The 25,025-nt window shown below is 40.5% G+C and overlaps 2 protein-coding genes across 7 annotated transcripts in view; one reads left to right on the plus strand and one right to left on the minus strand.

Moving 5' to 3' along the window:
• The window catches only part of LOC128705543 (very long chain fatty acid elongase 7-like), a 149,646-nt gene extending 134,493 nt beyond the window's left edge, over positions 1-15,153 (minus strand). Inside the window, exon 1 of one of the 2 annotated variants that reach the window (XM_070098873.1) lies at positions 15,109-15,153. In XM_070098873.1, coding sequence (XP_069954974.1) covers positions 15,109-15,141 — 33 coding nt within the window. In that variant the 5' untranslated portion in view covers positions 15,142-15,153. Of the gene's footprint in view, positions 1-14,947; positions 15,037-15,108 lie in introns of those variants that run through there. The other variant, XM_070098876.1, reaches the window with a different exon arrangement.
• LOC128700490 (very long chain fatty acid elongase 7-like) overlaps positions 1-25,025 on the plus strand; it is a 75,597-nt gene that overhangs the window by 28,370 nt on the left and 22,202 nt on the right. The window contains exon 1 of one of the 5 annotated variants that reach the window (XM_070098870.1): positions 10,214-10,335. The exons of 3 other annotated variants lie outside the window; for them this stretch is intronic. Coding sequence is in view for 1 of the 2 variants with exons in the window: in XM_070098866.1 (XP_069954967.1) it covers positions 22,621-22,644 (24 nt within the window). In the remaining variant the exon portion in view is untranslated. Of the gene's footprint in view, positions 1-10,213; positions 10,336-22,378; positions 22,645-25,025 lie in introns of those variants that run through there. One more of the 5 variants, XM_070098866.1, reaches the window with a different exon arrangement.

The raw sequence follows: 25,025 nt of genomic DNA on the forward strand, positions 1-25,025 counted from the left end.
CGACCTGGTTGAGCTTGTCTTGGAGAGCTTGAACGTTGAAGCGTTTAGGAGTTATGAGGAGAATGTCGTCAACATAACGGAGCCAGGTGACAGACGAAGGAATAATGGTGGAGAAACGTTCGGCTTCTAGATGTTCCATGTATAGGTTCGCTAGGACTGCACTGAGTGGTGAACCCATGGGTAGTCCAAAAGTCTGCTGAAAGAGGTGATTTTCAAAAGAGAAACACGTAAAGCCAACACATAGTTCAACCAGGTCGATGAAGTCGCTGGCTGGAATGGGAAGATCAAGTGAATCGTCAATTTTCTTGCGCAAGAGATCGATGGCTTGTTTAGTAGGTACTTTAGTGAATAGGGAAGTCACGTCAAGGCTGGAAAGTTTCTTGTTCCTGATGTTGATGTTGCGAATGCGATTGAGAAGATCACCTGAGTGTTTGAGATGTGCTGGACTGATAGTGCCCAAGAGTTTCGAGAGGTGTTTGGCGAGAATTCCTGAGAGCTTGTGGGGAGCACTGCCTATTCCCGAGGATATGGGCCTCAGTGGGATACCAGGCTTGTGAGTCTTTGGCAGGCCGTACATTCTGGCAGGTCTGGGGTTGCTGGGCATGGTGTGCAGAAGTTTCTTCCCTTGTTCTGAGCTCCTCAGAATGCGGCGAGTCCTTTGAAGAAAAGTTTTAGTAAGGTTGTCCACTTGGTTAGTTGTGAGAGGTTTGTAGGTATCTGGGTCATTAAGTAGATTGAGCATTTTGTTCCTGTAATCGTCAGTGTTCATGATGACAACACCACCTCCTTTATCAGCGGTGGTGACCCTGATGGTCGTGTCTTCTGCTAAACCTTTGAGTGCATTGATGTAACGTCGGGGTATGACTGGGGAGCTGCGTGTTGAGATGGCTGCTGAGATGATGCCTTGAAGATAGCCTTTTTGGAAGTCGGAGTCATTGTGTCTGTAGTTTTTGGCGATGAAATTGAGGTCTTGTTTTGGTTTCGTAATTCCTGTTGCGAATTTGAGGCCTAAGCTGAGGGCTTCAGTTTCTGTGGTTGACAGTGGACGAGATGAAAGATTTTGAATAATTTCAGGTCTTCCTAAACTTTTCCAATTACTATTATCGCAGAGTGTTTGTAGTTTCCTAGTAAGTCTGATCTTCTGTTGAACATTCGCTGTGGTAACTCTGCTGCGAATGATTTCGGCGGTGCGTCTGTTCATGTTGCCCCGGAGTGTTGTGCCTAGTGTTCTGGCTTGGAGAAAAGCTTCCTTTGTAGCATTGTTTAAGTCATCTGCACACTCTTCAAGGTAGGTCCGAGCTGTAGCGGAGAAAGGTGGTTTGATGTTGGCAATTTGAGGAGGAGTAGATCTTGGTAAGACCATTTCTTGGATGCAGTCACGAAGAAAATTGTGTCTGTTGCGAAGTGAGTAAGTTTTTAGGAGAAGATCAGACTTACTAGGAAACTACAAACACTCTGCGATAATAGTAATTGGAAAAGTTTAGGAAGACCTGAAATTATTCAAAATCTTTCATCTCGTCCACTGTCAACCACAGAAACTGAAGCCCTCAGCTTAGGCCTCAAATTCGCAACAGGAATTACGAAACCAAAACAAGACCTCAATTTCATCGCCAAAAACTACAGACACAATGACTCCGACTTCCAAAAAGGCTATCTTCAAGGCATCATCTCAGCAGCCATCTCAACACGCAGCTCCCCAGTCATACCCCGACGTTACATCAATGCACTCAAAGGTTTAGCAGAAGACACGACCATCAGGGTCACCACCGCTGATAAAGGAGGTGGTGTTGTCATCATGAACACTGACGATTACAGGAACAAAATGCTCAATCTACTTAATGACCCAGATACCTACAAACCTCTCACAACTAACCAAGTGGACAACCTTACTAAAACTTTTCTTCAAAGGACTCGCCGCATTCTGAGGAGCTCAGAACAAGGGAAGAAACTTCTGCACACCATGCCCAGCAACCCCAGACCTGCCAGAATGTACGGCCTGCCAAAGACTCACAAGCCTGGTATCCCACTGAGGCCCATATCCTCGGGAATAGGCAGTGCTCCCCACAAGCTCTCAGGAATTCTCGCCAAACACCTCTCGAAACTCTTGGGCACTATCAGTCCAGCACATCTCAAACACTCAGGTGATCTTCTCAATCGCATTCGCAACATCAACATCAGGAACAAGAAACTTTCCAGCCTTGACGTGACTTCCCTATTCACTAAAGTACCTACTAAACAAGCCATCGATCTCTTGCGCAAGAAAATTGACGATTCACTTGATCTTCCCATTCCAGCCAGCGACTTCATCGACCTGGTTGAACTATGTGTTGGCTTTACGTGTTTCTCTTTTGAAAATCACCTCTTTCAGCAGACTTTTGGACTACCCATGGGTTCGCCACTCAGTGCAGTCCTAGCGAACCTATACATGGAACATCTAGAAGCCGAACGTTTCTCCACCATTATTCCTTCGTCTGTCACCTGGCTCCGTTATGTTGACGACATTCTCCTCATAACTCCTAAACGCTTCAACGTTCAAGCTCTCCAAGACAAGCTCAACCAGGTCGAGCCTTCAATCCAGTTCACACTTGAAGAAGAGGTCGACAACACTCTTCCTTTCCTTGATGTTCTACTCTGCAAAGCTGACCACGAACTTCGTTTTAAAGTCTATCGAAAACCCACCAACCAAAACGATCTTCTCCACTTCTACTCTCACCACGACACCAAAACCAAACGTGGTGTAATTATAGGCTTCTTCCTGCGTGCACTCAGAATCTGCAGCAACGAGTTCCTTGAGGAAGAATGCACTATAATTGAACAGGTATTTTCCAAACTCCACTATCCTCGTCACTTCATCAGAGACTGCAGACGGCGAGCACTAAACATCTTCAACACACCCAGAGAAGACACTGCCGAGAAGAGATACATAGTCCTTCCCACCAACTCCATTGCCAAACATGTTTCCAACATCTTTGCCAAAACATCATTCCAAGTATCTACCTCCACAACCACGACCATCAAGGACATCACCAGTAGTAGGCAGGACAAGCCTCCATCCTCTGCAGGGGTATACATAATCCCTTGTAATGACTGCAACAAGTTATACGTGGGCGAAACATCAAGGGACCTCCAAACACGTATTTCAGAACACCAATACGCAAGCAGGTCTGACGACACAAGGAATGCCTGCGTACAACACCGTAATTCACACAACCACTTGATAAACTACAGAAACTCAAGACTTATCGCCACAGAAGACAACACTCAATACCGAAGAATCCTGGAATCATCACTTATTTCTATATCCGACAACTTCAACCAGAATAGTGGCTTCTATAACATAGCTGAACCACTTGCCAAGAAACTTCTTCATCGCTATCCCACATAAGAACACTGTAGAAGGTCTGCTCACAAACTTGTCCAGTCTCCTTTCCAAGCTACCCAAGTTTTTAGACTCTACAACCCAACTCGGTACATCATCAGATGCAGCATTCTTCACCTGACCTCAGCCGGACTATAAATACTCGCGTTCCTTCCACCCCAGGTAGTTCTGTTTGTGACTTGAAAAAGCCCACTGTGTGGGCGAAACGTAGTCAATAAAGGATCACATTATACTGCATTTGTGTTTATATTGCCATTGTGTCGGTATTTTATACCATTTATTTCCACACGCCTTCAGTTCCTGCACCGCTGCTGCTCCAACACAACCAGCGTGCTTAAACTGCAAGAGTAATGACCACCATACACTGGCAGCAAAATGTCCTACAAGAAAGGATATTATGAAGAAAACACAAGATGCAGCAAAGAAAAAACCTACTAGCAACACTCCAACGTATGCAGCAATTGCTAAGATACAATCAAACACTACAAAATTTCTTCAAGCATCTACTCAGCCCGCCACCACTACCATCACTCCTCCAACATGTGACGTAACGAAGATTCACTACTGTCTACTATACGCTCATATGCAAAACATGGCTGTACCTGGATCATTTAACTCTACCATCAACGAGTTATTTGCATTAAATAACATGCCTTCATTTACATTTCCAGCATCTCCACCTTCTGAAGAAATTCTCAAATTCACCAAAAATTTAATCGCCAACTCTTCTGCAGAAGTTCCATCAACACCACCAACTAGTGACGTCAATCCAACAAGGACCAATGAGAAGCCTCCACCGCCACCACCTCTCACTGAATCCAACCAATCAGAAGCCTTACCACCAGAAACATCTAATTCGTCTACTGAAGTTAAAACGAAGCAACACCACCTTCCTCTACTCCACCACCGCCTCTACTTAGCTCACGTCGATTACCTGGAACACCATGGGATAAACACAAAGGACTCATATTCTACACTACGAGGCTATACCCTGCAAGCATGACTCGCCTAGAACTCATCCAGCATCTCCAAGATAACACTGTATCGTACCAAAGCGAAGAAAGACCATTCCCTACCTACAACCAGATACTCCACCAACTCCAAACCAACGAATACTACTACAGCTCTCCCATAAGTGTGATACAACTCTCTCGAAAACAATTTACCGCACTGATGAACGGTTTAAGACCATAACCAACTCATCCTGCTTGCTGCCTTCTGACACTCCCAGCTCCTACTGCTGCCTTCGCCATCCTCTCCTAGTGAGCCAAGCAATGACATCAGTCAAGCCTCTCTATCTACGTCTCCAGTACTTTTGTACCACATGTCCCAAAGTGGTTGGGCCACTTGCCTTGATGCCTCCTCTTCCCATCCTCCCCAGCCTTTTCCAGTTATTTCCATCCTTCCATATCCTTCTTCCTTCCCATCTTACGACAGCTCTCGTCGTCCTCGATTCGATTCGATTGTATTCTGAGCACCTCTGCAAAAACAGTGATTATGTGTGAATGAGGTGAAAGTGTTGAATGATGATGAAAGTACTTTCTTTTTGGGGATTTTCTTTCTTTCTGGGTCACCCTGCCTCGGTGGGAGACGGCCGACATGTTTATATATATATATATATATATATATATATATATATATATATATATATATATATATATATATATATATATATATATATATATATATATATATATATATATATGTAAAGCAACCACCGTGAAAGAGTAGTGAAATTCCAAGCACTTTCGTGACTACTCACATTGTCAAGGAACTATGAAAGTAATACATCAAAGGAAGGCAATAAAAGGGCTTAGACCACACCTCACAGTCAACTCCCACAACAAAGAAACACCTGACACGAGACAATACCGGACTCATAAGAAAAGAGGAACACTGCTGTGGGTCCGCTGGTCCAACTAGACAGGTCCTCACGACATCCCACTAACAAATTATTCTACCCAAGAAATAAGGTTTATTATTTGTTATTTGCTTTTTATGAAACAAGATTCAATTATATTTCTGTCAACCATGGACTTGCTTGATACAACTTTCTCAACTTTTTGAAAATCAATTGGATGGTTAAAATCTCTCACATGAATAAATAGAGCATTGGAATCTTGTCCAGTTCTAATGCTATATTTATGTTGTTTTAATCTAAGTTCGAGACTTTTACCAGTTTGACCGTAATAAACTTTATCGCAAATTTTACAAGGAATCTTATAGACACATCCGTCAGCATTTTGGGGGAATTCTTTATCAAAAGTTTTCTTACTGTATCAAGATTTTTAAATACAACTTTAATATTAAGAGTCTTAAGAAGAGAAGGTACATTAACCAAGTTTTCATGGTAAGGGAGAACCAACATATTTTTAGTTGAATAAGGTTGGTTATCTCTTTTTGGGTTGTAAAAAGTATTTCTAGCAATTTTAAATGATTTATCAATTACATTTCTCGGGTATTTCAGATCAATGATTATTTCATAAATTTTGGATATTTCTTCATCAATGAACTCTGGACTACAAATTCGTAAAGCTCTCAAAAACATTGATGAGAAAACAGACAGTTTAACTTTATCTTGATGGGAAGAATATTAGTGTACATAGGAACAGTTATTTGTAGGTTTCCTGTAAATTTTAAATATGAATTCATTATTACTCTTAATAATTAAAACATCTAGAAAAGGCAATGAGTTATTTTCCTCAAATTCAACAGTAAAGTTTATAGAATGGGCTAAGCTATTTAATTTGCCAAGGAAATTGTGTATATCTACATTCTTGGGCATAAGTCAAAATATCATCGACATATCTGAACCATTTTGCTCTATTAGGGAGGATTGTGTTAAGCAATCTTGTTTCAAAAAATTCCGTGTATAGATTACGAAGAACATGTGAAAGAGGATTCCCCATTACCATACCAAATTTCTGAGTGTAAAACTTATCATTAAATACAAATTTTGCATCAACAATGCAAAGTTTAATAAGTTTAATGATGGTAGGAACTGGTAATGGTAAATCATAATTAACGAGTTCTTCAGATAAGAAACTTAATAAATCATCAACAGGAACTTTCGTAAACAAGGAAGTAACATCAAAACTAACCATGTTAAAATCATTTAAGTCAGTCAAGGTGCTTAATTTATCAACTAAATCTAAGTTGTTTTTAACATTAAAGTTAGAAATTTTACCAACAATAGGGCTCAAAATGTTGACAAGCCATTTGGATAATTTATACGAAACTGATCCTATGGAGCTAATAATTGGTCTGATTGGATTACCTGGTTTGTGTATTTTTATTAGTCCATACTTGTAAGGTAAAGATGGATTAGTGGAAGTAAATTGTTTAATTATTTCATCTTTGATGCAAAATTTGTATTTAATGATAAATTTTACACTCAGAAATTTGGTATGGTAATGGGAAATCCTCTTTCACCTGTTCTTAGTAATCTATACATGGGATTTTTTGAAACAAGATTGCTTAACACAATCCTCCCTAATAGAGCAAAATGGTTCAGATATGTCGATGATATTTTGTCTTATGCCCAAGAATGTAGATATACACAATTTCCTTGGCAAATTAAATAGCTTAGCCCATTCTATAAACTTTACTGTTGAATTTGAGGAAAATAACTCATTGCCTTTTCTAGATGTTTTAATTATTAAGAGTAATAATGAATTCAAATTTAAAGCAAAATGGTTCAGATATGTTGATGATGTCGTGAGGACCTGTCTAGTTGGACTAGCGGATTCACTGCAGTGTTCCTCGTTTCTTATGAGTCCGGTATTGTCGCGCGTCAGGTGTTTCTTTGTTGTGGGGGTTGACTGTGAGGTGTGGTCTAAGCCCTTTTATTGCCTTCATTTGATGTATTACTTTCATAGTTCCTTGACAATGTGAGTAGTCACGAAAGCGCTTGGAATTTTCCTACTCTTTCACAGTGGTTGTTTTGCATATTTTAAAATCACCTGTTTACTGTGATCTTATTGCATATATATATATATATATATATATATATATATATATATATATATATATATATATATATATATATATATATATATATATATATATATATATATACATATGTATTAGGTAAAATCACGTACAAGCGATACAAGATGCAATACAATCAACTACCCCCGTGGTTTTTTGCTTATATAGTATAAGCAAAACAACGACGGAGGTTGCTGAGGTGGAATCATTGCCCAGAATATTGACTAGCATTACTGATTCTTGTTCTGATCCTTGTGATATCTTCTCTTGAAACTGTTTACAGAGCTTCACTTCACTACTTACTCATGTAGTTTATTCCGCTTCACTATCACTTTAAGACCGAACTTATTTCTTAAAACCTTTATGGCTCATTTACCTTTGATCTCCTCGTTCAAGTGTCCTTGGACTTCTCTTGTGAAACTATTTCTCCCTATCCACCCTTCTCGCTCCTCGGATTATCTTAGGGAGAGAATTTCTAGAATATTAGATTCAATTCCTTAAGGACTCCTCACAGTGGATTTCCCTCAGTTGCAGAACCAGTTTGGTTGCAAACATCCCGAATGTATTAGTATTCAAGGCCCATTTTATCAGACGGGGATTACCAGGTTGAGTGTGTGAGGCGTATATTCTGTAACTTGTCTGATGCATGTCAGGTACTTCATCAGACAAGATTCTGTATTAATTATTTTTACTCAAGACTGTCCAGAGGCTTGCCTACATCAACGGGGCAACGTGGGTAGCCCGGTATACTCTGCCCATGTGGCTCCGTTGATATACTCCCCATGCGATATGTGGAAAAAGATACTTATGTACAGTTCAGGACATTTCTTGGTGGAAAAGCTTCATCACTCGTTGCTTCTTCAGGCGTGATATGTCCCTCATGAGAAAGTTTTGCAGCTTCTGTTTCCCGAGTGTTTACTCAGTTTCTGGTCTACTTACCTGTTCAATTTTTTATTACCTATGCATTTGCTGGAGTTGAATTCCAGTAGCAACGTGTCTGATCTGTCTTGCAGATTGCTTTGGGTCTGTTTGCAACCTCTCCATGGTACGTAGGTCTTTATTCTCATTAATTTTACATTGTATGCAAACAGGAATACGTATGACGCCGCCATTCAGCTATGTCATTCATAATTACGAGAAACTGTACAGGTTTTAATAGCTATCCTTGTGGAATCTCACTTATTACACATTCTGACATGTCCTTCAAGACCATCACTCTTTAATGCCTTACCATAAGGTACTCTTTGATTCACTGTAGTTCCTTCTTTGTTATTCGAGCTGGTCCCCACGTTTCACTCTTAGCCTCTTGTGAGGTGCAGTGTCAAATCCCTTCCTGTAATCCAAGAATATGCAGTCCACCCATTTCTTTAAACCTCTAGCAGGTTAGTGAGACAATATTTTCCATATTTAAACCTATGCTCATTACTGCTTATGAAAGTATTACTCTTTTAATGCTTCACGTCTTTCCTCATTGTCTTATCCTCCTTTAACTTGCATCAGTAATTTTATTTGTAGGTTAATACTCCTTATCTGTTTTTTTTTAATAATGGAACTACATTGTCATTCGGATCCCTCGCAAATGTTCCGTGTTCAGTGACTTGCAGATTTTAGCTAATGTTCAGAAAGTGCTTCTTCTTCTTCTTCTTCCTGCAGATTCCATGGTGATATTTTGCTCGGTCCCATTGACTTTGATGTCTCCAGCTCAGTCCGAGAAAAAAAGAAAAAATCTTTCCCTGTAGTGTATATGGTGAACAGGAACCGTTGGTGTACTCTTTCTCTTCGAGTCTCTTGTATTGTTCTTGTTTTCACTAGAACATCTTTCTATATCCATTATTTAGTTCCTCTCAAATTTCGTGTTATTTCTCGCGAACTCTCCTCCCTTCTTCAGTTTTTCTATCTGGTCTTCTACTGTCTTCTGATGTGACTGTAAAGCAGTTTCAGTTCCGACTTAGTTTTAACTGTTATGTCTCTCTTAAACTGTTCACCTTCTCCTACGCATTAGTTTCTGGCTCTTTTGCTCACTTCTCCGTCTTTTTATAACGATCGCTTTCTAGGATTTTTCCATGCACTTGCACGTTTCTTTTTTCCTCTCTTCATCTTTCGTTAAACCACGGGTTCTCCTTGATTTTATCATTTCTCCTTCTTGTGGATGCATAGTTCTCCACTGCCTCCCGTCACTTTTTGTCTAGGTACTTCCCTCATCTCATCCATTGATTTTCTTTCCATTTTCAATTCCAGTTCAACTATGGTGTCATCCATTGTTTTGCTTTTATCATTTCACTTAGTTTTGTCTCTGTGAGAGCTATCATGCTTAGGTTTGTCTGTGCTATTCACTCTTAATTTATAATCCATCTGCATTTGTGTACCATATTATAAGTTTTATTTTGCTATACTATTTTTGTGATGTCCAGGCTTATTGTTTACAGTTTATTTGTAAGGAGAGGGAAAGATGAGGCAGGGGTTTGTGTGTTTATTGTGATCGGGGAATGGGTTAGAGATGTAGTTGTAGATAAGGAGGAGAAGAAGGGTGTAGTGCTATTGATATTGTGGGGGAAGCAAAATTAGGTCTTTTGATGAGTGGTATGGTTGGAGTGAGGTGCAGTACTATAGGGTTGAGGGCTATGAGCAAGTAAGGGAAGAGGGAAGGAGGAGCTGGATCTTCCTTAAAAATCATAAAATTTACATTCTGTTCCCTGTTTTGTTAGAGTTAATAATTAAACTGCATTGTGCTTCTCCCTGTGCGCATGTCAACGTGGTCAGCATATTGTTTATTGTGGACGTGTCTGGAAGACATCCAGGTATTATATACTGTAAGGTCAACAGAGCAGATGTGTAAGGACACTAACAACTAGATACTCATTTGCTGGAAAGTGAGCAGAGGTCGCATTCATGTGGAGACTAACTACCAGGTGCCTATTCGCTGTGAAGTGAACAGAGATCGCATCTGCGTGGAGACTAACGACCAGGTACTTATTACTACAGTGTTAACGGGGGCAGATGTAAGGAGAATGGTACATTGTATGTAGAACTAAGAATGTAGTTAAGTATTAAGCTTCACAAATTTAACACTGAACGAAACATTGCTCGGAATTCTATGTCTGTTTATAACACTTTTAGCTACACTTTACCACATAAAAAAGTTGCAAGGAGACTTGCCCATACTGCTCACTCAACTTAAGACTCAAACCCCAGTTCATTCGATAGTAAAACCAGTGCTCTACCACAGAGATACAGGTCATGCGGTTAATTTTATGCTTATTTCGACACCATAACACTATTGTTTGTCTTCCCAGAACAGTGGCCACTGTGACGAAAGACCTTTTATTGTTCTCAATAACCACCATTCCATACCAACTAACAATGATAACACGAAACCCAGTAAATAGTGCTTAGCACTTGACTGCTCAATTATGTATGGAGTGCCAACACGAGCACTAACAATTTCTCTTTAACAATAACTAATAAATGAAAATAAACGAGGAAACTATGCAACGTTGAAAAAAGAATTTCACCTCGTGGCAGTTGCCATCACATACAAACACCACAAGTTACATGCAAACACCACAAGTTACATACAAACACCACAAGTTACATGCAAACACCACAAGTTACATGCAAACACCACAAGTTACAAACACCATAAGTTACATAAAAACACCACAAGTTACAAACACCACAAGTTACATACAAACACCACAAGTTACAAACACCACAAGTTACATACAAACACCACAAGTTACATACAAACACCACAAGTTACATACAAACACCACAAGTTACAAACACCACAAGTTACATACAAACACCACAAGTTACATACAAACACCACAAGTTACATACAAACACCACAAGTTACATACAAACACCACAAGTTACATACAAACACCATAAGTTACATACAAACACCACAAGTTACATACAAACACCACAAGTTACATACAAACACCATAAGTTACATACAAACACCATAAGTTACATACAAACACCATAAGTTACATACAAACACCATAAGTTACATACAAACACCACAAGTTACATACAAACACCACAAGTCACATACAAACACCATAAGTTACATACAAACGCCATAAGTTACATACAAACACCACAAGTTATATACAAACACCATAAGTTACATACAAACACCATAAGTTACATACAAACACCATAAGTTACATACAAACACCATAAGTTACATACAAACACCACAAGTTACATACAAACGCCATAAGTTACATACAAACACCACAAGTTATATACAAACACCATAAGTTACATACAAACACCATAAGTTACATACAAACACCACAAGTTACATACAAACGCCATAAGTTACATACAAACACCACAAGTTATATACAAACACCATAAGTTACATACAAACACCACAAGTTACATACAAACACCACAAGTTACATACAAACACCACAAGTTACATACAAACACCATAAGTTACATACAAACACCACAAGTTACAAACACCACAAGTTACATACAAACACCACAAGTTACATACAAACGTCATAAGTTACATACAAACACCACAAGTTATATACAAACACCATAAGTTACATACAAACACCACAAGTTACATACAAACACCACAAGTTACATACAAACACCACAAGTTACATACAAACACCATAAGTTACATACAAACACCATAAGTTACATACAAACACCACAAGTTACAAACACCACAAGTTACATACAAGCACCACAAGTTACATACAAACACCACAAGTTACATACAAACACCACAAGTTACATACAAACACCATAAGTTACATACAAACACCATAAGTTACATACAAACACCACAAGTTACATACAAACACCACAAGTTACATACAAACACCACAAGTTACATACAAACACCACAAGTTACATACAAACACCACAAGTTACATACAAACACCATAAGTTACATACAAACACCATAAGTTACATACAAACACCATAAGTTACATACAAACACCATAAGTTACATACAAACACCACAAGTTACATACAAACACCACAAGTTACATACAAACACCATAAGTTACATACAAACACCATAAGTTACATACACCATAAGTTACATACAAACACCACAAGTTACATACAAACACCACAAGTTACATACAAACACCATAAGTTACATACAAACACCACAAGTTACATACAAACGGGGCTGTAAACATTTTATTTCTTGATCTCAAAATACAAAAACTCTTAAAAATGCATAAAAATAAATGAAAATACATAAAAATGTGGCGATAAAGATTTTCCATTTGCTTCATATACCAAAATGTGATTTGTAAGTTGAAAAATCAGGAATACAACTTTGTTTAGGATCACCTTCATCACAATGTATACACCGTAAGGTGTATGCCTCTCAGTGTATATATGTACTGGGAGATTAATACCTGCTGTAGGGATTAACTTAATGGCTCCTCATGTAATAGGCTTTAATCCCCATTAACTAACCTGTAGGTGCCTGTAAGTTACCAGTAGTCGCTTCAGGGGGAAACCGTCCCCTCTGCCCGGTCCCAGAACAGGCTTCCCGGTTGCTGGCCTGATCGATCAGATCGGGTCGCTAAGTATACAGCAATACTCCAGCCGAGAGGGGATGAATGACTTAAATATCATCACTGGCTTGGCCTCTCTCTCCTTTTGAAAGTTTCTGTTATTCACACTATCATTATCGTGGCTGCAATAACAACACTGTTGTGCTCTCTGAAAGTGAGATCATCTACATTATTACTCTCAAGTCTTTCACGTTACATTTCCGCTCTAGCCATACATAATATATATATATATATATATATATATATATATATATATATATATATATATATATATATATATATATATATATATATATATATATATGTACTTGAGGGAAAAACTCAGGATTCTTTGTAATTATCCTACTGGTAAACGTGAGTACCTTAACTCACATTTAGGTACTTAAGTACTGTATTTGTACTCACACTGTAATGTGCAAGTAAAAGTGCAGTGAGTATTCTCTACCCAGAAAAAAAAAAGGAATCTGGAGTTTTGCTTGTTGCTGACTCTTACATTTGCAGTTTAATGGTCCAGGTTGACCCAATGCCACGAGTGAACGAAAATAGCAAATTGTAATACAAGTTAGTTTACGGCATTAAGGCAAGGCAGTCTACCATCACAAGTGAATTAGTGGTTTAAACAATGTGGGAAGTAGTGAGGACATTTTTTCATTGACGGAGACTAGTAACGATACACTCCTTCAAGACAAGGTTCCTTGTAGTGGCGAAGTGGCTCTTGATTTAAGGTTTCCCTTCCTCTGATTGAATGTAAGTAAACTCCATCTCTCCCTCTCTATCCATTCGGTCTCACAGGATGTATTCATCTTGTGAATCTCAGCTCCTCCTAGGCAGAAGGATAAGGGATTATCAGCCCCGTTCCATTGTGGACCTCAGTGACAGTGCTATCATCAATTGGGAATACGATTATCATGGGATGGATGGCCTTGCGAGTCCTTGGATGGTGGAGGTATTACTAGAGGCCAAGTGAGTGTGTTTCACAGAAGTAGTCCCGGCCCGAGTCTTGTTCATGAGGTGACCTTACGCACACTAGATGATGGTTTTCAGATACGAGGGTCCCGGCATTTCCGGTCGTCCATTTCTGTTGTTGGCCGAACCTGTCTTGGTCGCTTCTGGAGGTGCCTTCCTGGTGTACTGGGAATTCTGGTATAACAGGTAGGGTGACGGGAGGCTTGTTTGCAAGGTCAATACTGGCAGCCATACCAGGAGCGATCGTAGTTCAGGCCGGATATACAGTTTCTGTTATTCTCGGAGCTACCCGTCTTTCTACTCCTTTTTTTTTTGTTTTACAAATAAAAATAACAATAAAAAATAGTCAGGAATAGTTATATTTATGCTATGCCTCCTTCAGGGACCCTGATCCCTGCGGCACGCCCGCGGACCTTCCTAAGAACTCAGGGTCTCTTTCTGCCTTTCATTGAACTCATGGGTCATATCAACAGATATATCTCTGGGAAGTGGCTGGCGCGGTGGGCCCTACAGACTAGGAACGAGTTATACAAGGTTCAGAACGTGAGGTGGGCGAAGGTGGGATTTTTGAAGGACACTTACCACGGGTAGGCGGTGGTGTAAGTAACGAGTGACCCTCTCGGGTTTAACACTTCACTTAATAATAATAATAATAATAATAATAATAATAATAATAATAATAATAATAATAATCTCACGAAATCGTAATAACACCATTGCAAAAAAGAAAAAAAAACAGGGAACTGGTGGAATTTGAACCCATGGCGAGTGAGTTTTACGACTTATTCACCATGGGTTCAAATCCCACCCGTTCCGTGGTTTAATAATAAAACTAATAACGATGATAATATAGATGAGGGATGTGAAGAATACACTCACCTGTGAGGGACAATGATAGTGGAAGTAGTTGTGATATTTGCAGAGCAGTTTGACCGTGAAGGTCACTCAGCACTTGTACCAATAAAAAAAATTACATACACAGCACAAACAATAGAGCCATAGGCAAAATTAACAAGTAATAAAAGCTTCATAAACGCACCTCAGGTAAACTGGAGAGCTTTGGCACTTAGTTTAGGTGGGACACGATGCCACTTACAAGAGGGTGCCACTTGTGAGATAGTAACACAACACAGGGTGTCACTAGCAGCAATAGTTTGACATAAGCAGCAAGGGAGAGAGGCGCAGCACACTGGTACATACCTGCCTGAGACGTCGTAGTTGATGCTCCATCATGCACAATCCAGGAAGGAACACCAGGGTACACTGCGTATAATCATTTCTTGCCTGGTCCAACAGCTACCTGAACCAGGAGAAATATGAATATATAGAGAAGGAAGAGGACGAGGATTATGAGGAGGAATGTAAAGACGAAGGACAAGAGATGGAAGAGGATTATGAAGAGGCAGTACATCAAACGGTACATATACAGACACACACAGTATATATATATATATATATATATATATATATATATATATATATATATATATATATATATATATATATACATATATATATATATATATATATATATATATATATATATATATATATATATATATATATATATATATATATATATATATATATATATATATATATATATGCAATAAGATCACAGTAAACAAGTGATTTTAAAATATGCAAAACAGCCACTGTGAAAGAGTAGTAAATTCCAAGCGCTTTCGTGATTACTCACATTGTCAAGGAACTATAAACACACACACACACACACACACACACACACACACATATATATATATATATATATATATATATATATATATATATATATATATATATATTGGATGTCCTGGCCCTAAGCGAAACAAAGCTGAAGGGGGTAGGAGAGTTTCAGTGGGGGGAAATAAATGGGATTAAATCTGGAGTATCTGAGAGAGTTAGAGCAAAGGAAGGGGTAGCAGTAATGTTAAATGATCAGTTATGGAAGGAGAAAAGAGAATATGAATGTGTAAATTCAAGAATTATGTGGATTAAAGTAAAGGTTGGATGCGAGAAGTGGGTCATAATAAGCGTGTATGCACCTGGAGAAGAGAGGAATGCAGAGGAGAGAGAGAGATTTTGGGAGATGTTAAGTGAATGTATAGGAGCCTTTGAACCAAGTGAGAGAGTAATTGTGGTAGGGGACTTGAATGCTAAAGTAGGAGAAACTTTTAGAGAGGGTGTGGTAGGTAAGTTTGGGGTGCCAGGTGTAAATGATAATGGGAGCCCTTTGATTGAACTTTGTATAGAAAGGGGTTTAGTTATAGGTAATACATATTTTAAGAAAAAGAGGATAAATAAGTATACACGATATGATGTAGGGCGAAATGACAGTAGTTTGTTGGATTATGTATTGGTAGATAAAAGACTGTTGAGTAGACTTCAGGATGTACATGTTTATAGAGGGGCCACAGATATATCAGATCACTTTCTAGTTGTAGCTACACTGAGAGTAAAAGGTAGATGGGATACAAGGAGAATAGAAGCATCAGGGAAGAGAGAGGTGAAGGTTTATAAACTAAAAGAGGAGGCAGTTAGGGTAAGATATAAACAGCTATTGGAGGATAGATGGGCTAATGAGAGCATAGGCAATGGGGTCGAAGAGGTATGGGGTAGGTTTAAAAATGTAGTGTTAGAGTGTTCAGCAGAAGTTTGTGGTTACAGGAAAGTGGGTGCAGGAGGGAAGAGGAGCGATTGGTGGAATGATGATGTAAAGAGAGTAGTAAGGGAGAAAAAGTTAGCATATGAGAAGTTTTTACAAAGTAGAAGTGATGCAAGGAGGGAAGAGTATATGGAGAAAAAGAGAGAGGTTAAGAGAGTGGTGAAGCAATGTAAAAAGAGAGCAAATGAGAGAGTGGGTGAGATGTTATCAACAAATTTTGTTGAAAATAAGAAAAAGTTTTGGAGTGAGATTAACAAGTTAAGAAAGCCTAGAGAACAAATGGATTTGTCAGTTAAAAATAGGAGAGGAGAGTTATTAAATGGAGAGTTAGAGGTATTGGGAAGATGGAAGGAATATTTTGAGGAATTGTTAAATGTTGATGAAGATAGGGAAGCTGTGATTTCGTGTATAGGGCAAGGAGGAATAACATCTTGTAGGAGTGAGGAAGAGCCAGTTGTGAGTGTGGGGGAAGTTCGTGAGGCAGTAGGTAAAATGAAAGGGGGTAAGGCAGCCGGGATTGATGGGATAAAGATAGAAATGTTAAAAGCAGGTGGGGATATAGTTTTGGAGTGGTTGGTGCAATTGTTTAATAAATGTATGGAAGAGGGTAAGGTACCTAGGGATTGGCAGAGAGCATGCATAGTTCCTTTGTATAAAGGCAAAGGGGATAAAAGAGAGTGCAAAAATTATAGGGGGATAAGTCTGTTGAGTGTACCTGGTAAAGTGTATGGTAGAGTTATAATTGAAAGAATTAAGAGTAAGACGGAGAATAGGATAGCAGATGAACAAGGAGGCTTTAGGAAAGGTAGGGGGTGTGTGGACCAGGTGTTTACAGTGAAACATATAAGTGAACAGTATTTAGATAAGGCTAAAGAGGTCTTTGTGGCATTTATGGATTTGGAAAAGGCGTATGACAGGGTGGATAGGGGGGCAATGTGGCAGATGTTGCAAGTGTATGGTGTAGGAGGTAGGTTACTGAAAGCAGTGAAGAGTTTTTACGAGGATAGTGAGGCTCAAGTTAGAGTATGTAGGAAAGAGGGAAATTTTTTCCCAGTAAAAGTAGGCCTTAGACAAGGATGTGTGATGTCACCGTGGTTGTTTAATATATTTATAGATGGGGTTGTAAGAGAAGTAAATGCGAGGGTCTTGGCAAGAGGCGTGGAGTTAAAAGATAAAGAATCACACACAAAGTGGGAGTTGTCACAGCTGCTCTTTGCTGATGACACTGTGCTCTTGGGAGATTCTGAAGAGAAGTTGCAGAGATTGGTGGATGAATTTGGTAGGGTGTGCAAAAGAAGAAAATTAAAGGTGAATACAGGAAAGAGTAAGGTTATGAGGATAACAAAAAGATTAGGTGATGAAAGATTGAATATCAGATTGGAGGGAGAGAGTATGGAGGAGGTGAACGTATTCAGATATTTGGGAGTGGACGTGTCAGCGGATGGGTCTATGAAAGATGAGGTGAATCATAGAATTGATGAGGGAAAAAGAGTGAGTGGTGCACTTAGGAGTCTGTGGAGACAAAGAACTTTGTCCTTGGAGGCAAAGAGGGGAATGTATGAGAGTATAGTTTTACCAACGCTCTTATATGGGTGTGAAGCGTGGGTGATGAATGTTGCAGCGAGGAGAAGGCTGGAGGCAGTGGAGATGTCATGTCTGAGGGCAATGTGTGGTGTGAATATAATGCAGAGAATTCGTAGTTTGGAAGTTAGGAGGAGGTGCGGGATTACCAAAACTGTTGTCCAGAGGGCTGAGGAAGGGTTGTTGAGGTGGTTCGGACATGTAGAGAGAATGGAGCGAAACAGAATGACTTCAAGAGTGTATCAGTCTGTAGTGGAAGGAAGGCGGGGTAGGGGTCGGCCTAGGAAGGGTTGGAGGGAGGGGGTAAAGGAGGTTTTGTGTGCGAGGGGCTTGGACTTCCAGCAGGCATGCGTGAGCGTGTTTGATAGGAGTGAATGGAGACAAATGGTTTTTAATACTTGACGTGCTGTTGGAGTGTGAGCAAAGTAACATTTATGAAGGGATTCAGGGAAACCGGCAGGCCGGACTTGAGTCCTGGAGATGGGAAGTACAGTGCCTGCACTCTGAAGGAGGGGTGTTAATGTTGCAGTTTGGGAACTGTAGTGTAAAGCACCCTTCTGGCAAGACAGTGATGGAGTGAATGATGGTGAAAGTTTTTCTTTTTCGGGCCACCCTGCCTTGGTGGGAATCGGCCGGTGTGATAATAAATAAAAAAAATAAATAAAATAATATATATATAGATATATATCTATTATATAACTATATATATATATAATATATATAATATATATATATATATATATATATATATATATATATATATATATATATATATATATATATATATAGACATATATATATATAGACATATGTCGTGCCGAATAGGCAGAACTTGCGATCTTGGCTTAAATAACAACGCTCATCTTGCCATATAGGACAAGTGAAAATTTGTGTATGCAATAATTTCGCCAAAATCATTCTGAACCTAACGAAAAAAAATATATTTCACTGTGTTTGTTTAGTATTAAATTATTGTAAACAAATCTAAAATATATTTAGTTGGGTTAGACTAAAATAAATTGCTCTTGTTAAAATAAGGTTAGGTAAGTTTTCTAAGATTTTTTTGGTGCAAAATTAAAATTTTTTACCTTAACATTAATAAAAAAAATATATCTTTAAACGTACAAGAGAAAATTTCAGAAAGGACTTAATTTTAAATGAGTTCTTGCTAATTGACCAGTTTTACATATTCGGCACGACATATATATATATATATATGTATGTACATGTGTGTATAATGTGTGTGTATATGTGTTCGAGTAAATACAAAAGTACACATAAGCATGCATATGCTCAAAAATATATACAAACAACAATGTATATATATGAATGTGCACACACGCACAGAAACAAACACTCTTATACATATTTAAATATTTTGCAATAAAACAATTTTATGGCTCTCCGCAATTCATCTGACGTGCATTGTTGTAGAGGAGGATAGCATAATGGAATCGTTAATCTTTTTTAGCTCCTCTTATCTCCAGGAGAGAAAATAGGAGCTAAAAACAATTGACGAAACTGAAAGAAAATTTAAATTATATCTTTTCAAATGCCAAAAACAAGAAAAAAAACCACATCAAGTATCGGGATTTTGGTCAGATAAGATGGTACCTACACAGATGAAAACAAAGAAATGAGTGAACTATTGAAATTTCTGTACGACTCTGTGTTGACCCCTGGAACACGGGGGGCGTCGGGCAGTTTTTCGCCCGCTCTCAAAAAAAAATCGAAAAATTATGGAAATTGAGTTATATATACTGAAAAATAGCTTACCTCTTTGGCAATACAATGGTACCAGAATGAATGTTCTACGACGTTTCTACAAGAAATTATAGTCATTTATATCAGGTAAGGTGACGGCTACTTTGAGCTCAATTTCAAGGTACTTTTCATTATAAAACCGGTCAAAAATCATCTCAATTTCTGTAATATGTCTTCCATTCTATAAAATGAGACCAAGAAAACTAGAATACAACAATAAACACCATACGAAAATACAGTGCAAAGTCGCCTCACGGTAGACTCCAGGTATAGTAGACAGGGATACCTTTCCGGGATTGTGCAACTACCGAACTACATCTAGTTAATACATCCCTTTCACTCACTAGTGACGATGGCGTTATGGGTCAGGTGACCCCAGATCATCATTACTTCGGTTTTTTGTGTATTTCTTTTATTATTATTTTTTTATTATCACACTGGCCGATTCCCACCAAGGCAGGGTGGCCCGAAAAAGAAAAACTTTCACCATCATTCACTCCATCACTGTCTTGCCAGAAGGGTGCTTTACACTACAGATTTATTTTTGCTGTGTTTTGATTGTGCTATTTGTCGGACTACAGCTAAATATACACAACTACAAGTCGACAACTGTACCGACTAATACAGTACAGGTGGGACAATGTCGACACAGTGTAGAATGAAGGCACAAATGCAACACTTTAGACGTTTCGCCCTCTGGAGGCTCTGTTTTTGGCTAACCATTATTCCAAGCAACATTACGTGGTTGCAATACTTGGGCGATATTCTGTTTGTATCATGGAACAGCTTGGGACATATAAGGAACTGTCTGTGGTATGTATGGAACTGTCTGTGCTATACAAGGAACTGTCTGTGGTATGTATGGAACTGTCTGTGCCATACAAAGAACTGTCTGTAGCATTCAACATTCACGGAACTGTCTGAGGGATGCATGGTACTCTTTTAATCAGTATGCAGGAAACTGAGGTACACAGCGAAATGCGTATTACAATATGTGGTATCTTGGTCATGTGTGTCAGGACGGTGGTGGTGGTGGTGATGGTGGTGGTGATGGTGGTGGTGGTGGTGGTGGTGATGGTGATGGTGGTGGTGGTGGTGGTGGTGATGGTGGTGGTGGGAGTTGTGGTGGTGGTGGTGATCGTGGTGGTGGTGGTGATAGTGGTGGTGGTGGAGGAGGTGATGGTGATGGTGGTGATGGTGGTGATGGTGATGGTGGTGATGGTGGTGGTGGTGATGGTGGTGATGGTGGTGATGGTGGTGGTGGTGGTGATGGTGGTGGTGGTGGTGATGATCGTGGTGGTGGTGGTGATGGTGGTGGTGGTGGTGATGATCGTGGTGGTGGTGGTGATGGTGGTGGTGGTGGTGGTGGTGGTGGTGGTGGTGGTGGTGGTGGTGATCTTGGTGGTGGTGATCGTGGTGGTGGTGGTGGTGGTGATCGTGGTGGTAGTGGTGGTGGTGATCGTGGTGGTGGTGGTGATCGTGGTGGTGGTGATCGTGGTGGTGGTGGTGGTGATGGTGGTGGTGGTGGTGGTGGTGGTGGTGGTGGTGATCGTGGCTGTGATCGTGGTGGTGGTGGTGGTGGTGGTTGTGGTGGTAGTGGTGGTGGTGATCGTGGTGGTGGTGGTGGTGATCGTGGCTGTGATCGTGGTGGTGGTGGTGGTGGTGGTGATTGTGGTGGTAGTGGTGGTGGTGATCGTGGTGGTGGTGGTGGTTGTGATCGTGGTGGTGGTGGTGATCGTGGTGGTTGTGGTGGTGGTGATCGTGATGGTGGTGGTGATCGTGGTGGTAGTGGTGGTGGTGATCGTGGTGGTAGTGGTGGTGGTGATCGTGATGGTGGTGGTGATCGTGGTGGTAGTGGTGGTGGTGGTGGTGATCGTGGTGGTGATCGTGGTGGTGGTGGTGATCGTGGTGGTGGTGGTGATCGTGGTGGTGGTGGTGGTGGTGGTGGTGGTGGTGGTGGTGGTGGTGGTGGTGGTGGTGGTGATCGTGGTGGTAGTGGTAATGGCAGTGGTGGTGGTTGTAGTGGTAGTGGCAGTGGTGGTGGTAGTGGTGGCGGTGGTGGTGGTGATCGTGGTGGTGGTGGTGATCGTGGTGGTGGTGGTGGTGGTGGTGGTGGTGGTGGTGGTGGTGGTGGTGGTGGTGATCGTGGTGGTAGTGGTAATGGCAGTGGTGGTGGTTGTAGTGGTAGTGGTAGTGGCAGTGGTGGTGGTGGCGGTGGTGGTGGCGTTGGTAGTGGTAGTGGCAGTGGTGGCGGTGGTGGTGGTAGTGGCAGTGGTGGTGGTGGCGGTGGTGGTGGCGTTGGTAGTGGTAGTGGCAGTGGTGGTGGTGGCGGTGGTGGTGGCGTTGGTAGTGGTAGTGGCAGTGGTGGTGGTGGTGGTGGTGGTGGCGTTGGTAGTGGTAGTGGCAGTGGTGGTGGTGGTGGTGGTGGTGGCGGTGGTGGTGGTGGTGGTGTCGAGTGAGAGTGACTATAAACTTTAGTAAAACTCTAAGTAACACAAGTGAAACTCTTACTCACGTTCATAATAGGAGTTATGTACCACCTGGTGATTTCCCGGCACCGCTGGCATTGTTTCACCATCCTACGCTTGACGCAAGTTCAGCGTATATAAGTGCCTCTTAAGAAAACAACACCAGTGGGAATAGGAAATATAACTTGAGCACTTTCATGTGTTTATATCCAATATCCTCAGAGGAGTAGGAAGATGAGGCAAGAGAAGCACATTTGTGTGAGTTGTTGTGAGTTGTTGTGAGTTGTTGTGAGGTGTTGTGAGGTGTTGTGAGGTGTGAGGTGTTGTCACCTCGGTGTTTTACATTTAAACTGTGTTTCTCGTGCCACTTCTTTCTATTCCTCTGAAGATGTGTATAAGCACATGAAAGCGCTCATGTTTTATTTCCTGCTTTCACTGTGGTATTTTTTTCATATTTACAACCACGCGTCGTATTGTAATTTCTTCCACAGATGCTTTTTATATTGACCTGACCGAATTGGCTTATTTGGCAACGATCGTTTTGCTAAGGATGGCGAACGGAAATGCAAAATTGTGTTAATATCATCAATATTTTCTTTCCCAGAATGTGGATTAAATGTGAAGGGTTGTAGCCGCAGTCTTGTGACTTATTCTTTAACACTGGAATAACTCAAGTTGTTATTCGTGTGTTACATCCTTGTAACATTAAGGAATACAGGTGGCCACAGTCCTCTTGGAATAGTTTAGACAGAAAAGCTCTTATTTCTCTCTCTCTCTCTCTCTCTCTCTCTCTCTCTCTCTCTCTCTCTCTCTCTCTCTCTCTCTCTCTCTCTCTCTCTCTCTCTCTCTCTCTCTCTCTCTCTCTCTCTTTGTGTACTCGCTTATATGTGGCTGCTGGGGTCGATTCACAGCCCCTGTGTATGTGTGTGTGTGTGTTTATGTGTGTTTATATGTGTGTGTTTCTAGGTGTGTACGTGGATTATGTTTCTGGGAGTCGAAACTGTTTTGATCAGTATCACTAATTTCTGTCCTCCAAAGTACTGTCGTATCTACTTCTGAAGCTGTGTCTTGAATTTGCCTTTATCACTGCGTCATCCAAATCATTCGACTTTTCAGTAACTCCGAAACTAAAAAAAATATTATTTTGCATCCCAATGGCTCATCAATTTCTTCAATTTTATGTCCCCATAATTCCAACCCTCTAAATTCAAATAATTTGTCTATATTTGTCCTATTAATTACTTTTAAGACATTATATGTATCATAATCATGTTTCCCTCTTGTAATTCTCTCCGCCTAAATCGTTAAATATGAATTGAATCAGTGTCTCCTCGTTGTGTATTCCTTTCAGTTCCTTTCAGTTCAGTGTATGACCTCATATGTGCCTTGTTTACAAACATCATCTCTCACTCCACAATAGGATTCGAATCTGCAGACTTGGCATCAGAGTACAGAGTACTGTGTACTTTGATGCCGCGCCCTTCAAGGAAGGTTCCTTGTTGCTGGTGAGGGGCTCTTGATCTAGAGAATTGAATCTGCTCCAGTTCCCTGAATTGGGCCTGAATGTTTTCCATCCCCCCCATGCGCTGTATAATCCTATGGGTTTAGCGCTCCCCCATGATTATAATAATAATCTGATGCCGAGTTTGCAGGTTCGGATCCTGCTGTGGGCTGAGAGATTGTGTTTGTAAATAATTTCGCCCGTTTGTGAACTGTTAACTTATCTCCTCTATACAACTCTTAAAGCTGTTGTAAGGTTTACTAATCCTGCAAATGCTGCTTACATTATTCAGTTTATGTGTTATTCTGGTGATATGCTTGGTGCTATAACTACCCTCTAGCCTCTTTCACAGCATTCTGTAGCTTCTCTCTGCCGATGATGTATCATGTATCCGGTCTGTCCTCTCCCTATTCATTTCACATGACGCTCTATTTGGTATTTGTGTGTGTACTCACCTAATTGTACTCACCTAATTGTGGTTGCAGGGGTCGATACTCAGCTCCTGGCCCCGCCTCTTCACTGATCGCTACTAGGTACTCTCCCTCTCTGCTTCCTGAGCTTCGTCATACCTCTTCTTAAAACTATGTATGGTTCCTGCCTCCACTACTTCACTTGCTAGGCTATTCCACTTGCTAACGACTCTATGACTGAAGAAATACTTCCTAACGTCCCTGTGACTCGTCTGAGTCTTCAGCTTCCAGTTGTGACCCCTTGTCTCTGTGTCCCCTCTCTGGAACATTCTATCTCTGTCCACCTTGTCTATTCCCCGCAGTATATTGTATGTCGTTATCATGTCTCCCCTGACCCTTCTGTCCTCCAGTGTCGTCAGTCAGATTTCCCTCAACCTTTCCTCGTACGACATTCCCCTGAGCTCTGGGACTAGCCTTGTTGCAAACCTTTGTACTTTCTCTAACTTCTTGACGTGCTTGACCAGGTGTGGGTTCCAGACTGGTGCTGCATACTCCAGTATGGGCCTAACATACACAGTGTACAGTGTCTTGAACGATTCCTTATTAAGGTATCGGAAGGCTATTCTCAGGTTTGCCAGGCGCCCGTATGTGTGTGTGTGTGTGTGTGTGTGTGTGTGTGTGTGTGTGTGTGTGTGTGTGTGTGTGTGTGTGTGTGTGTGTATGTGTGT

This window comes from Cherax quadricarinatus, chromosome 65 (assembly GCF_038502225.1).
Source record: "Cherax quadricarinatus isolate ZL_2023a chromosome 65, ASM3850222v1, whole genome shotgun sequence".
Classification (NCBI taxonomy): domain Eukaryota; kingdom Metazoa; phylum Arthropoda; class Malacostraca; order Decapoda; family Parastacidae; genus Cherax; species Cherax quadricarinatus.